The sequence below is a fragment of the Ixodes scapularis genome, unplaced genomic scaffold (genome assembly GCF_016920785.2).
Source record: "Ixodes scapularis isolate PalLabHiFi unplaced genomic scaffold, ASM1692078v2 PGA_scaffold0__279_contigs__length_252992795, whole genome shotgun sequence".
Lineage (NCBI taxonomy): Eukaryota > Metazoa > Arthropoda > Arachnida > Ixodida > Ixodidae > Ixodes > Ixodes scapularis.
In genome coordinates, this window is record NW_024609835.1 from 240,888,216 (window position 1) to 240,904,229 (window position 16,014).

A 16,014-nucleotide genomic window follows, 5' to 3' on the forward strand; every position below is an offset into this window, starting at 1 on the left:
ATTATTTTTCGTTCATTTTATCAGACTGCTGTTTGCTCCCTGGTGGATAGAGCTCGGCCTGCTGGGAATGAGATCGCTGTGGCTGTTCTCGCCAGTGCCAGGACGGGATCTTTTCTCTTTCAATCTCCACCTCTGGCGTAAAAACAAGTTGGCGCCAACGGTGGCCCCGACCGCTTTGCGTGGTGCAATGCTCGAAGCTTGATTAGAAATAGCCTACGCTACCCGCTGTCCGTCGGCTGCTGCACGTCACGTGCATGCCAGCGACTCTGCTGGGATGCCGCCCGGTAGCACGCTTCTAATAAACGCTACGCATTCGGTACGTCGGCCGTCGAAACCGACGACGGGCGCGAGAGCGCCGCCCGCGGGGCATGCACACACTTGGCGGGGCTTCGAAGTGCAGAAACCTAGTTTGCTTTATTGCGGCGCGTCGAAAAGGCGGTGTGCGGTCCCGGGCGTCGAGACGGTGCCCTCTGGTGGGGCGTCTACCGCCGGGACTAGGGAAAGCCGTCGTCCTCCTCGTCTGCCATCTCTTTGGCGTACTCCAGGTCCTGCTGCTCCCGTTCCCGCCGCTCCTGCCGGGGAAGATCGGGGGGTCAACGACCCGAAGTAAGCGGCAGAGCGCGCAAATGCACGAGATGCTCGCGGAACCTCCCAAGTACCTAACGATCTGCCCAGGTCAATCTTTGCCGAATGTGCCTCGTCCACTATCTCCACTATAGGGGGCTGGATGGCGCACAGCTGCTCTCCGAGCCCGGCGCAAGTGAAGCCACCGGAAGTCGGGAGTGCGCTGGGCTTCTTATGCATTCAGTCGATAATTTAGTCCATGCTTTTTTGTGTCTTTGATTGGGTTTAAATTCTCCCGTTCTGAATTAAATCCCGAGAATAAGTCATTTGAATGTGGGACATGTGCACACTTGATGAACTAGAATCTGAAAATGTTCACGTCGAATGGCTTCCCAGAAGACTTCTCGGGTCCGCATGACTCCGCAACAAGCAGGCTCTCTTGGGATGACAAGAAAACATTCAGCGCCCTGAGTGCTGCTTGACTCAGTACTTGGAAGAGTTGAAAAGCCTGTCAAGCGCTCACTCCTGGGACAAGCCGCTTACTACTGGTGGCTTCATACCTCTCTGCTCAATGCGCCATCCAGCCGCCTATAGGGGAGATCAGTAGCCTCGTCCAGCTTTTTCTATGACTGATGTCGCTTCCCATAGATCGGTGTATGCTCCGTTCCTTGGGCGTTGCCATGTTTGTTTATGCTGATGCGGCGACGCTGCGAAACGGTTAGGGGGGAACGGGGAGGGTGCGCTTTTTGCAGGACTTCGTTTTTTTAGAAGCCTTCGCGCCTGCCGTAGTGCAAGAACATCAGAAATGCATAGTCGCAGATGTCCAAGAACAAACACTGATGCCGACATTGCCGTATAAAGCAAAACTCGTTTCATGCGCAGCCCCTCTCTTTGCATGAGCCTGCGCTTGAGGTTATTATTTCTTGTTTTTATGGCAAGGGGCTAGGATTTTGGACACCAGTCTATAGATGCGCACAAAATGTGATAGGGCCTCAAAAAGATGCTGAACTCTTAACATATTTTTTTAAGTGCCAAGATAGAAAGGTATTGTAATATACTGCAGAAGCGCCCACTTCATTCAAGCGCCTATTATTAATATTTCTGAAACTTGGGAAATCAGCAAATTTCACGTTAAGCGCCCAACTTGACAGGACAAGTGCCCGTGTCTAAACTAAATGTTTTCATTGAAAGTGGGATGAATGCTCCCCCAATATTATACACAAAAAAAAAAAAAAAAAAAAAAAAATTAAAAAGGTTAGCGCAATATTTAGGTTGCAAAATTCTTTGAGGATTCTGAATACTTTGAAACACATTTCTAAATTGCTTCTACCTCAAAACCAGTTTCACGACAAGCACATTGAAAAGCTTGAGCGATAACGAGTCAAGAACCTGGAGGAAGCTCCGCCTCCTGCACGCACTTGTGGCCTTCCTCTGGGCTTTGGCTACGTGTGCAATTAGTTGTGTTATAGAAGGCAGAAAGCTTGCGCTCGAAGCGGAGCATCTACAGAGTTCTAAACCTGTCACCCGTCATAGTACCCTGGGCTACAACTTTTTTTGGTGGACCATTCAAATGGGAAAACGAAGTAGCTCGATTTCAAACCACAACATTGTTTATGTAGAACACAGTAATCAGAGGTACCATATGAAGAAAACTTATATTGAGCTTAATAAAGGAAGGTATACATTTTTTGCATGTCTTTTAAATTTTTTAACGTAACACTCAACATAATTCTGTATCACTCACAGTTTACTCGAAGTGTATAATCAGACTCATCTATACTGGGAGAGTTTGGCATTATTTTGAAGGTGCTGACAGTCCAGCAACCACGACCAGAGAACTGGCAACCAAATGTTTCCCTTGCCATGTTGTGTTCCTGATTTGTAATCCATTCTGGACTTGCCACCCCATGTCTGCAGTGACGTATCATCGCACTGAAAGGGTCCTTCATTAAAGCGCCGTTGGCTTTTTCCACGCAATCAATTGCTCACACTTCCTTATCTGCAACAATCTCCAAACATATTATCATCTTTGATTCTTCGTTTTTGTCTAGAACGTTACTTCTCTACATTGCCCCCACCGCAAATATTCAACACTGCAGAAAGTGTTTACTATGCAGTAACTGCGTACACATGTTCTAAATTGCCTGACCTCCTTTTTTATTTAGAAAGCATGTTTTTGTTTGGAAACAAACAGAAAAGCTTATCTTTAAGTTTTGTAACTGGAGATCAATAACAACTGGGAGAGGGGAGGTTTTGAATGAAGTGACCCACTGCAGGTGTAATAGAATACCGATGAATGAGGAATGTTTTCATAATGCTACTTGTAACCACAAATTTAAGTGGACTCGCTCAGAGTGGAGTGGTGAAACGAAACCGAATCTTCATATCGTGTTATCGCGAGGTTGGCTTATTCTGGCCAGATTTAGCGGATCCCAAGCTCTGCCCATCTGCCAAACTCTCTCAGTACATACAGCTCTGGGTAGAACCATTCAATTTAAGTCCAAAGGCCCCCATCGGGCGCAGGAAAGTCCAATGGATCAGCCGACACCGGCACGGGCAACCGCACGACGGGAGGGGGCCACTTACCTCCGCAGATTCAAGGTCCTTGTTGTAGGACTTGGGTGGGAAGCGCATTGCCTGCAAGCAACAATGGACAGCCGTCACTAACATTCCCTCTCGGCCGACGCAACTTGCAACCACAACTAGATGCACCCAGGAGGTCACGACGGATCCCCACTTTCATCCGGACGGCCCAGCGCGGCCAGATGTTACGAGACCACCCCGAACACGCGAGCCTTCTCTGTGTAGACCGAAAAACCAAAAATAAAAATATGCGGCATGGCCATGGTGGCATGGCCACCATGAGAGACGAGGGGAAGGAGGAACTTCCCTCTCCCCAAGACTCTCTTTTGCATGTATGTCCCAGATGTCGCTATTGTCCTTCCCTTCTACAAGATTAAAGAAGATTAACCCATCACTCAGAATTATACAAAAGTAGCTTTGGGGTAAGTTGCGGTGGCCCAATTGCTGGCGTGCTTCGGCTGCTTCAGTGGCTGGAACTGCTAGGCCATCCTCTCGACGAAACAATCTAGGTCACGATTGCGGCAGACGTAACATACTCTCCGCTGGCTGCTCTCCGAGCGCTTGCCAGAGTAAGCCGTTTAGAACGAATACAGCCATCAGGCTCAAAATACAAATGCGTCATCGTCATTTACGGATATTGTGGATCATATTCAGCCCATTTCTGAACACGACGGGTATATTTCAGATTTCGTTGAAGTATCCCTTGAAAAGGATGCACATGTGCACTGCACGGTTCTCGGCAGCAGGCACGGCACGCCGTCAGGGAGCGCAGCAATGCAAATCGGTCCGCGCTCCGGTGTTATATGCATGATGTCACTTCCATGACCAAGTGTTCGTGACATCGATCTGCCAACTTTGCACACCCTTCGCGGAGAAAGACATAGTCCTATGCTAAGAAAACTCAATCATTGGGCGGTTCAAAGAGAAACACACACGCGATGTGCTAGAGGCCTTGTTGGGTTAGGCCAATTGCTACGTCAGTCGGCCATTGGTGGCTTTGAGTGAAAAAGAAGTTGCCCTTTTGCGGTTATTTCGCTGCAACTAGAGTTCCCGTATATAGCTACCTAGGGTAGCAGAGTTGCGCATTCAGCCTTGGCGGGTGGCCGTAGCGCCGGCTTTCCTGCACGCCTTGGATACTTTGCTCCTCATGTGACTAAATCTGGCGAATAGCGGCGACGCGTGCGCTGCCGCGCATGGAAAACAGGAGAGGAGGAAAAGGAGGCGGAAAGCAGGGGAACATACGCTGGGGCGCGAGAAACGTCGGCGGAGCGACCGTAAAGGTGGCTTCCTTGCACGGCGCCGGATGCTTTGCTCCTCACGTGATGGATCTCGGCGGATAGCGGCGTGGCGGCGCGGGGAAAACAAATGCGCAACTCTGCTCCCCCTTCGGGGGAGCATATCGAGGAACTCTAGCTGCGACTGAACTGTATTCCCCCTAGTGCCGATGTCTCTCGTCATGAGTCTTGCTTCGTCTTTCTTTTCACCTTTTAGTAGGAATGTGCGAATACCTAATAGTACTTATCGAGTCGAATACCAAATCGAATTAAGAAAAAAAAAAAGCCGAATATGGAACAGAATATCAAATGTAGACCGCATATAACGTATGTCGCGGGAGTCGCGAAAATCCGCACTATAAGCGGTACCGCACTATAACCAAAACATCAATTTTTCAGGCCAAAATACATGCCATGAGACAACTTACACTTGTGAAAAGAATTTATTTTATGTTAGATGAAAAATAAAGCTTACTTCGAGGAAAGTCGTTATTTCACCTGACTAGTACAGTTCTGTCTCAAGTGTGTTACACATTTTGAAAGAAATGAGCAGCTTTTGCCTGGCGCAGCCTTTTAACGGCGTCGCGGGTTGCGGACGGACGTTGAGAGCGTTCAGGATTGCTAACCCTAATCACTTTTCTCCGGAGATGAAAACGCGTGAAAATTCGCATCCTTCACACGGTACGCGCCAGTAATACCTTGAACTTGAGCGCACGCATGAAATGCGCCAAATAAGAAATCCGGGCGATGTTCGAGGACACAAATGCTTAGAAATCACCACTGTACTCGAAGTAAACAAACACGACGACACGGGCGTTTCTGCCGTCTTGAGAGCGCCGCCACGACATCGCCGCACGAGTAGGTGGATCTTCCCTTCTAGTACGTGCTGGGTTATCATAGCGACACAACGAAAATTCACAGTCAAGGATAGCGCTTTTACGCGGAACGATGAGATGAACGCCGTCGACGACGACGATCACAACCGACGCCGTGTTCGCGGATAGAAACAGCCGACCCGCGACCGCCATGTAACGCGCGCAACACTTCTCCTCAACCTGCGATTGGTCTGTCGCTGCGGTTGTTTGTTTTTAACGCAGCGGAGGGACGCACGCACGTGAACGACACGTGCGTGCGTCCCTCCGTCGGTATGGCAACTGAAGCCTTTCGCTTCTTCCCGCTTCTTCGAGCAACTCGGCTCTGGCGCAACTGCCACGCGAGTGCCGCTTGCTGCTCGCGCCGTCAGCGCCGTTATCTAGTGTCGCACAGGGAAGCGCGCTCGCTGCTCCGGTCGTCGGCGCGGCCGGCGGGCTGTGCCAGAAACCGCACTATAACCGGTATTTCCCTTCGCGCGCCTGCATTTTAAGCGGTATGTAATTACATGGAGTTCTATGGGAGGCGAACCGGTGGTTTAAAAAAACCGCGTTATACCCGGTCCCGCACTATAAGCGGTTACGTTGTAAGTGGTCTATACGTAGTGACTTTACTTGTAGGAATTTTTCAGAGTGTGCTGTGAATGAGATTATTATATGTGCAGAGTATGCGCCTGGTGCAGAATGTGCATCTTGTACAGAACAAAAACTCGCATAAAAGTTCTAAAAAACAAACAAAAAACTTTTAGCCTTTCCATTCTGGTAAAGAAGGAAGACCAGTGAAGCTGTATTATGGTGGGAATGAAGTAATGGCCGGTCACAAGTCGACAAGCCACAGTGGAAAGGCTCGAAAGGTTGCGCCCTCTATGAGCGATGGCAGCAAGCGGACAACTGGCAAACACAACGCTCTAGACAGCTACCGCCATCTATGAGCGATGGCGGCCACCAGAGTTTTGTGTCGACATTTCTTTGAGACGGACACGATCCTGGGGAAACTAGCCCCTAACAGCTCCGCTGTAAAACAGCTGCTGATGGACGTTGGGCACTAAAGATCCAATTTTACGGCACAAACATAATCCGTCTGCCCTAAGCGTCCCAAAAAACCCCTAAGTTACAGCCACGCGTGGCTTTTTTTCTCTTTAAAAGCACGACCTAACACTGCGACATGTCCTTTTCTTTATATATCTCAGAAAAGGGCTATTACGCTATATTTGGCCTGAATTTTAAGGGAAAAAAAAGGGGCACCCGGGATTTTATTTTATTCAAATAAACAGATAGCTGTTACATCTGAGTAAACAGGCATAAACAATATAATCTGAAGTAAGAAAAAAAAAAAAAAATGTGGTTAGGTGGCGCAAGTGATCACTGTCCAACTGCCGCTGTGTATCCATTCCTTTGTCCATCTATCCCGTTTTAGAGAGCCTAGATTTAAAAGAGGGAGCAAGCGAAACTGAAACAACGGAAACAATGGAGGCGGCTCCTGCGCGGATCGGTCTAAGTGCCCATGTGTTGTGTTGTCGCATGGAAAGAAAGCAAGCAAACGGAAGAGGGACGACACCTGTTCGATTGACGCTTTTGTCTTTTCATCACCTTCTCGCAGTTCGAAAGTCAAACGCGGCTCTTGAATGGTCGGAAACTTTCTCAAATCTAGGCACACTATTTTCCCGTTCCATTTCGTTCCGAATCAGAATTTGTGGCTTGCACAGCTTGCAGTTCCAAAATAACGACGGCGACGACTCGGCCAGTTTCATCGGCGTGGTTAAGTGACCTTGCTGTCGCCAATTTCTATGAGTGTGGCAAGTGCGTTCTACATCTTCGCTTTAGTTTGAAATGAGAGGCTTGACTCGTGAAAAGAATTAGGCATGGCGTGAAGTTCCGGCCTTTCAACAATTCCTCTCTGGAAGCGGCGCAAACGGGATGTTTCGGTTGTGATTCAAGGTTACATAGCGTCACGATCATGAGTAAATCTCCGTGCTATAAAGCTTCTGGCGTTCGTTACTTCACTTTTTTTTTAATCTGTGCATTAGGTTTTTGTGGAATGGTAGGTCCAAGATGTGTTTCTCGCATGGTCTGTCGAACATCACAGCACTAACATTGGGAGAAAAAACTGCTCTTTTGTCAGCTCCAAGCCGACCGCGGGTCTTTGGCCAAATATATTGAATATTCGAGTGACCGAATACTAGGAAGTCGATTCGCGAATTGAATTATTCGGGAAATTTCTATTCTATTAGAATTCGAATATTCGCACACCCCTGCGTATTAGGTATACCAGAGTTGTGACTACAGGCCTGTCTGTGTTCCTTCCTCTTTTGTCCTTGTCTCTTAGTGTGCAAAGTTTTATCATGTTCAACATTTACCAACTCACCCAGCTTACGACCCTACTACGACAAAAAAAGAAAGCGATGATACAAAAACGGTGAAAGCAAAATATGAACAAAGATTCAAAGTATGATGACGCAACCTTTGCTTACACGCTCAACCAGTTAGAAGACTTTTTTTTTTCTCTGTGGCTAAAGAGCTGAGGCAAAGCGTCCTGTTTCCCCTCTGCTTCCTCTTGAATATTCAAGCACGCCTCCTGCGTCCCTTTGCGTGATTTGGTGGCTGTTGTAGCATACTATGGTCTTGCCTCGCACAGCTTCGGCGCGCAGACAGATAGATTGCAGGAGCAGCGATGGAAGTCTTCCGGGAAAGACTTCCTTCCAGGGGTACTGCGGCGCCCAGTTCGACGTATCGAGTGTCTAGGGGGGTCGGAGTTTGATACAGACGCACAACACTCCTATCCTTTTACATGAAATTTTTAAAGAGTTGCTTAGGCTGGTTGAAATGGACAATAATTCGAAATACCTCGGTTCAATATAATGGGGCCCGACTGTGTTACAATGTACGTATATGGGCTACTACGTTTGTCCTCCCAAGCACCCAACCATTAAAAATAGCTCTAGCCTGCAGTTTAGCTATTTCCTGGCACGTCCGTTCCTTTCGACGTGCCGAAGAAGAGAGGAAGCGCGTTGGGCGAGCGGGGCGCACCTTGACTGACTGGTTGTGGATGTCGAGGCAGAAGCAGATGCGCTGGTGGAAGGCAGCCTGGGGCTCCCTGGTGCAGTAGATGTCCATGTTCTCCTTGGACTGCATGTAGCCCTGGTCGTGGTCGATGCTCGCCTCTATCACACCGTCACGGATCGCCTGCGGGCAAGCACGCCAGTTGCGTTTAACGGATGACCACAAAAGCTGCAACAGAATTTAGAGAGCCGCCGCCTCTCAGTATTTCAAGTAGCTCGCAATCTTGACAGCCTGCTCAAGATGTTTTATTTGGTGCTGAAAATTATTTTACCTCAAATTTACTCAGGAGCAACACTGCTGCCGTGATGTCAGAGTCACTGACTCGACACCTCACCCCCTGGGAACATTTATAAAAGATAAGTTGTACAACCATTACATAAAGTCCGTTGCATGTATATACGCGACGAACAGTGCCAATCGCCACCTTTTCTGTTGTTGCGCGGCACAAAGACGCGTAAATCCGAACGAGCGCTAGCTGGACGCCAACCATATGTACCCATGTTCCGTTCTGAGCAGGGAAGGCAATAGGTTTGAGCTAGCCTGTTTTTCTTACTGAAACGTGTCTGAAATGTGCACAAACGGTTGTCCCTAAAAGCGTGTCTTGAAACCACGATGTTGCACCTATTGCCTTCGCTAGGCACGTTAGTTAGCCTTTGCTGACCCGTAGGCTCAAAAGAGAATGGAGTAAAAAAAAGGCTTAGGCTAGGACGGCAGTAGACGCCGAGGCCACGTTTTAAAATGCACTCTATCTCACCCAGAATAAAGGTTTTGCACCTCGTTATTCGAAAACCTATTGGTGTCCAGTATCACTCATCTTCGTCATAATGTGACACGACCCGTAAGAGCAACTCGAATCCACTTCAGTAAAATTCGAATTTAAACACAGTCCAAGAGAACAAGGGCAACGTGATCCGACGTGGAAAAGCGAGAGGCCACAAAGAAGAGGGGACGGCAGGCAAGCGCACCTTAGCCACGATGAACTCTGCGTCCTCGGGGCTGTCCAGCTGCAGCTTCTGGGCCACGTCTGCCAGGGAGATGCGCAGGTAGGACAGGTTGATCATGCGCACCCCGGTCTTGATCACGTTGTGGCGCAGCCGAATGATCAGCGTGAACGTGTGGTCTGCCTGGAACTTGGGCCCAAAGTTCTCCAGCACCTCGTTGAAGCGGCCCAGGTTGCCCGCTCGCACCGCTGCAAAGGCCGGAGACGCACTTAGAGTAACCGACATGACCTCTGCCCTTTCCACCCCCGGGGTGCTTCGCTATTGGAGGGATGCATCTGTTTGCGCAGGATTCTCCCCACCAGTCTGGCTGACTGTCCATCTCTTATTTTGGGAATAAACCGTTTTTGGAGAAATGAAAACGATCGAGTGGAGTACGAGAGCAAAGTAGGACGTGTAGCAGGAAAGCAAAGGCAGGCGCAATCAGAAGGAGGGGAACGGCAGAAACAACTAAGAACTTCAGATACCGCCCAGCGAAGGAGATTGAATGAAGAGCGGCTTCCTGGGGAATGAGAGAGTAAGAGGATACGTCCACCGGCGCAGCGCGGGATTTCGTTTTTGCGTTTCAACCGTTTTCTTGGCGATGCAACGAGCCGGGATCGTTGTATTGCTCGGGATACATGTAATAGTATGTCGCGAAATCTGAACATCAAATACATTGCTTTAATGTGGAGCCCGCCGGGCCTGCACCAAATCGTCGTAAAATGCGGGAACATCAATCAAAACGGGGACGCATGATCAGAGTTCCACCGTACTCCCCCCGGAGTTGAATGCACTTGCGCCACCGTAATGCCACCCTCTCCACGCCCTGTCAACAACGCCTTTTGGAAGTGCACCTCCAACCATCAAGCTGGAAAGTTAGCCAAACCCAACGAGGTGCCAGCCAACCACGGTGTCGCGAGCATTCGTGCCGTGCCGTGATTGGTGGGCACCCCTCTGGGCAAGATTGTGGTGCACTTTTAAAGAGCAGTTCTGGCGGGCCACGCACCGACGGAGCGAGCGCATTTGGCTCTGGAAGGAAGACAAACATGTCGAGAAGAGGAACATATCCGGCGACCCCTCAGTGGCCGGTATCTGCGGCAAAACGAATAAAGGAGAAACCGAAACGACGCGCCCCTGTCGAGGTAAAACGGGGCTGCCGAAGAGGCCCCCCTACCCTGAGTGAGCTGGAAGTAGGGTGCCAAGGTCCGCCTGAGGGGCGGCTGGCGGAAGATGGACCGGTCCGGGATGTCCCCCAGCAGCAGGTCCACCGTGATGGCCAGCTTGTGCACCTGCAAGCACCGCCCCGCCTCACGGTCCGCCCTTGGCCAAGGGAAGTCAGACGGCAAACGCCCCGCTGAGAGTGCCCACCGTCTGCTTGAAGCCCAGGGCGGCGTGCTGGGGAGCCTTGCGCACGGCCTGGAGCAGGTGCCTGCGGGCCTCAGAGTAGTCCAGCTGGATGGCCCGGATGCGTCCCAGGTAGTACAGGTAGCGGGCCCACTCGTTGTTGGAGGCCGCCTCCGGGTAGGCAGACTTGGAGACCAGCTTGGAGGCCTGCTCGTACAGGTTGTAGTGCAGGTAGTTGCGCAGCAGGCAGTTCACCAGCACCGCCTGGCCCTCGTAGTCCGACCGCAGGGTGGCCGTGCGCAGGCGCCCGTGCAGGAAGCTGCACCAAAGGGGCTCTCAGACCGGCTTTCCCGGAGTACCCTCGGAGTTCCCGGAGCTCTCAAATTTCCTCGGCCATTTCTGCCGCTAAGAGAAGCGTTCTTCGGACTTAAGCATTATTTTAGAAGACTGCAGCCATCCAGCGATGCCCAAAAATGTGCACGGCACTCCCTATTATACTGTTTACAAGATCTCCAAGCTTCTGCACTGCTCTACTGCAGGGGTGGCCAGGCTGACCCGACCTAACAGCCGCACACAAATCCACTAAACTTCCAAGAGCTGCCTGGAAGAGGAAAGGCAGAAAAGAAAGAGAGAAAAAAAGGGGGGGAGGGAGTTCAAACTTGTTTTTCTGAGCAATAAATTAAATTTGAACTACTTTAGTCCAACTGTATGTATGGTAGCAGTAGCACAAGACCGAATCGCAAAATGTCTTTCAATTCCAAATGCGTTCCTTTTCTATTCTTAGGGGAGAGAAGCAGGAAAAGGTGGGGGGGGGGGGGGCTGGATTTTTTTGGAAGCCGTGAGCCGCACTTTAACACGCAAAGAGCCACAGCCCGGCCACCCCTTCTCTACTGCATCAATGCCGGAAATCAACCGAGAGAAATAGGGGGTCCTCAAGATCAAAAAGCTTGAGAAGCCCCGCAGAGGAATACTGGTTCGGTTTATGCAACGTCGCGCATTCTATGACGATATGGCGCCAGTCCGAAGAACTTTCCATAGAAACAATGTACTAGAAATTGGGATTTCACAACGAACAAATACACACATATCACGTCGTACGACAACCCTGGCACATTGCATCGCCGGGAAATAGAAACCTGCAGATTGCGTCGGCAGACATATCCTATCTTTCCCTACTTCCCCTGTGAGGTCGTTCTTCGCGTCTTCATTCAACCTCAGTCGCTGGAGGCAATGCTGGCCGGCGGTGTTACTTTCGGTCGGTTGGTATTTTCACGTTTGGCCTCCATACAACCGCGCCCTCCTTCGCTTTCCTGTGACACGACCCACTTTTCTCTCGTGGACCGCTCTTTCCTTTTTTTGAGAATGCACTGTAGTACTGCGATCGGTCGATCCGCGCAGTTGGGCTCGCACTGCAATTTCGGAAAGCGAAAAGGCATCGAGCTACAACATATTTTCAACCTGCGATTTTCGCGTGTGCTGCAGAAATTTATGTGCTCTCTGGAATAGCAACGTGCTGAGTCAATACCTACTCATTGCGGCTTACGGGCCGCGACAAACGCCCACGACACTGCCATTCACGATGCAGTGTCACTCGATCGAGTCGCCAAAAAGGGAACTGCACAATGCCTATACCTTGGGCAAAAGTGACGGCGTCACAGGCACCAAGCTAAGTGCGTCGACATACGTGGAAATGCCACGTTTTGATGGCGTTCAACGATTTCCATACGCCCCCAACAGCAGAGAAGGTTCACTTGCTTCTAGGGGTTGCGGCAACCCCCCAAAAAATTACTTATCACGTTTTTGAGAACGAAGTAAGGTGAAAATAAAACCTTATCAGTGCCTTTATTGCGCCACACTACGATTTGTTCTATTTATTTTAAGGACCTTCTCCTCTCTTTCGCCCAGCAGGTTATTAGCTTAGACATAATTATAAAAGTTTGGCATACTTTTTGTCTTATAGGGCCAAGCACCAATGTCGTAATCTTAGCTTTTCGGATAATACACTCGCAGATTATGTGATGTTTTGGTGCAGTCCCTTGAAACCTCTGTACTCACTGGACACCCAGAAAAAAAAAATTCTGCAAAGAATGTTGATTTTGGAAAATGACTTATTTACATTTATCAACACCTAGAGAGTATTCCCAGGAATTTTCATTAGTAGTTTACACTGCATAGTTAATTTTTTATAAATTATTTTCTGTTCACCGAAGCTAAAGAAAAGGGAGGGTTTGGAGCACTCTGAATGCATCTTTCTCCGTTCCACTTTTCGGTATAAATTCCAATTTAGTAAATCTATCGTTTGATAGTGGCAATGCAGGGAAGGCTCATTCTTCACTTTTCCTGACTGAAATTTAATAAGGAGTGCGGCTATAGAGTTTTTTTGTCACTTTACGGATGTTTTTTTATAAAAAGTGTTGACATTTTGGCGGAGATACAGAAGACCAAAAAGTTGACCAATTTCGCAGAAGAGAAAATTGATAGAAATAAATGACTTTTTACAAAATACTTTCCATAGCTGCACCTCTTAGGCGTTCTGCTACATATCTAGCAAATAAAAATCTTGAATATTGTGATAGTTTTCCGGCGATAGATTAACTAAACAATGTAGGCGTGTTGCTGATAGAAGCTGCTCTAATTTCCTTCCCACTTAACCGACAGACCTGACATTTTGTTATGCACCCTCTAGCATGATCACCAGCCTACCCTGTAAATTTCATTACCTAATAAGTGTTCAAAAGTTGACCCTCCTAGGGGGTGTGTCCCCTTAAAGGGACACTGACAGGGTATTTATGCTCGCCGAGGTTTTTAGTTGTACGTGGCATGTGAGAGCCCAACTACAGAACAGAATTTGCGGCTCGAAATTCGGTTTCTTTCCGCCCGAAAACCGCCGATCGAGAACTGGCTGGTTTGAGTGGCGCTCACTCTCTTTTCCGTGGTCACGGGCCGTTTTCTAAGGTTTAGACGCGACCACCAAATTTAATCAAAGTCGTGGGTCACTGAAAGCACACACTCAATATTAAAAATAGAAAAAAATATGAAACCCATTTTTTGTGGCTTCTAAAAAGCTGTAAATACGTTGATTGAAAAAAAAAGTTCCACAGACAACCGGAAGCATTCTGTGCGTTCGTCGTTTCGCGTATCGTGGGACTCGCGGCGACGGCGATGGTAGCGGACGACGGGCGTGGGACCTCTATTTCAGAACTGTCGTTCGCGGTACCGGCGAATTCTGTCTACCGTTAAAAGAGAAATTTGAGACTGATCAAAAGAATTGGTATTCATCCCGTACGTCACGCCCGGCCACCAAGCCGATTTGCACGAAGACGTCGCCGAGCCGTCGCTCCCTTCTCGTGGCTGAGGACATCGCTCGCGCAAACGTCAAGCACGACGGGTCTACTTCGAACTGAAAATGCACGCGTACGATTTCTTTACTATGTCTCCAATGCGTGGTGCTTTCCGATTTCGACCCGGGAGTGCTTTTGCTGGATGAAAATCGGCAGCAAACTTTCCAACTTACAATTTACCGGCTGCATTGTTACTAAGGAAGGAAATCACCCAGCAAAAAGATGCCCCAGTAAATTAGTGGGAAAGACGTCCGCTTCGCACGAGGTAGGACAAAGTTCAATTCCCAATGAAATTTTTTTTTTTTTTTTTCAAAATTTTTTTATGTTTACAGTTTTTCTTTTATTTTTATAATTATCACTGAAGAAACAGACAAAAAAAATAACAAACAAATGTTGTGGACGACACGTCGTTGAATTAAATGGTATGGGATCTCCTTTTTGACACCTTCGAACTCAATGTAATCACTTTCCACAAAATGCAAGGAGCATATAAATCGGGTAGCGTCCGCTTTCCGAGGTGCCCATAAATGTTCTACAGGAATTGCAGCCAGCAATTGGTCCCGATCCCGTTGATCTTTCGGAAACTCTGTCGCACAATGCCACTTTTTTTCGGATTCAGGAAATGTGAGCCAGCTCTTCACGCAACATCTTGGGTGTATTCTTTTCGGAGCCGATCATGGAAATTCACCACGGGGACTCACTACTCATCTCCAACTCCTCAGTGTACAAAACAACTCATCTTGGAGTACAGAACAGCGAGAGGAACAAACATAACTGCAAAAGAATCGCGCGGCAAACAGTTCCCACTACGCCGCATGTCGTCTGCTACAAAAAGGAGAAAAAAAAAAAAAACAACGCTCGGTCGGGTGTAGCTACGTGACTTCCGCCACTCACTTTCTTCTCTCCACTTCTCCGACCTCCGTGCGTGGGTTTCGGTTTCGGTTTCGAGCAGTTGCGTCTTTTGGCTTTATTAAAAAAATACGCTACTCTGTTGCAAAATATTAATTGGGTAGACCTCCGACACCATAATAAAGCGCCTGGCAAAAAATGAAAAAAAAAAAAATTTGGGGGGTGTCAGTGTCCCTTTAAGTGCACTCTTCACCGGGCATACTTAAAACAAGCTCATACTCATAGCTTCCCAAGGCCGGCAATCTCGACGGTGCAGAATACACATTGGAAAAGTTCCGTGGAAGCTGGCCGTCAGCACATGCAGAGCAGCTAGGTACCCAGTTATGGCTGCCAATGAATAACCGAGGTTCCACTGTACGTGCATTATTATTTACAAGGGATGTAGGCTTTCTGCACTGCCTGTCATTGATGCAGTCTTGGCACTTAGCAAATTAATATCTGTATGCATATGCAGTGATGCGATTGGCTCGAGTAATTCTGGAGCACCTTTCGAAGTGGTTAAAAGCCCATTTTTGAGCAGCAAAAATAATTTTCGGTATAAGAACGTGCACTTCATTCTCCTTCATTCGAAAAACAAATACTATGATAAGATTTACAAGTATTTTGCATTTATTTATTGTGCAATATTGCCAGCCACCTATTTAAGGCAAGGGTTAATCACTGCTTGCTTGAATATGAAGTAAAAAAAAAAGTTGTATATTTCACAACAAAGCACCACAAATGAACCACACCAAATGTTACGAATCCACGAAATGAAATGGAAAAACAATGTCCCATTTGCCTTCCATGTCTGGGAATGTTCATTTTAGGAGTAGAATCGAAAACATATATGAAATAGGTACAATAGAATGATTCAGAGCACCAAAATGATGCTTTGTTCAAGGTTTAAAGGTTGCAATATATCGACACTATTCCTAATTTAGCAAAAAAAACAAATTTTACAATTGGATTAGAAATTTCGATTACTTTTCGCATACAGAGCTTAATGACGAAAAAAACTCGGCATGCAAACTATAAATTTGTCCGCCTCCCCAAAATCCGGCCGAATTCGTTTAGGGTATTCCAAAGCTTCCGTTTTGCTGCTCAAGCT

General features: G+C 48.1%; 1 protein-coding gene across 1 annotated transcript in view; it reads right to left on the reverse strand.

Moving 5' to 3' along the window:
• Nucleotides 1–388: 388 nt before the first annotated feature.
• Nucleotides 389–16,014, reverse strand: part of LOC8050626 (26S proteasome non-ATPase regulatory subunit 3) — a 30,629-nt gene continuing 15,003 nt past the window's right edge. Inside the window, exons 6-11 of the mRNA XM_029972683.4 lie at nucleotides 10,699–10,993; nucleotides 10,505–10,619; nucleotides 9,316–9,539; nucleotides 8,318–8,473; nucleotides 3,151–3,201; nucleotides 389–572 (exon numbers count right to left, since the gene is read on the reverse strand). Of these exons, the coding sequence (XP_029828543.2) occupies nucleotides 495–572; nucleotides 3,151–3,201; nucleotides 8,318–8,473; nucleotides 9,316–9,539; nucleotides 10,505–10,619; nucleotides 10,699–10,993 (919 nt within the window). The 3' untranslated portion in view covers nucleotides 389–494. The remainder of the gene's footprint in view (nucleotides 573–3,150; nucleotides 3,202–8,317; nucleotides 8,474–9,315; nucleotides 9,540–10,504; nucleotides 10,620–10,698; nucleotides 10,994–16,014) is intronic.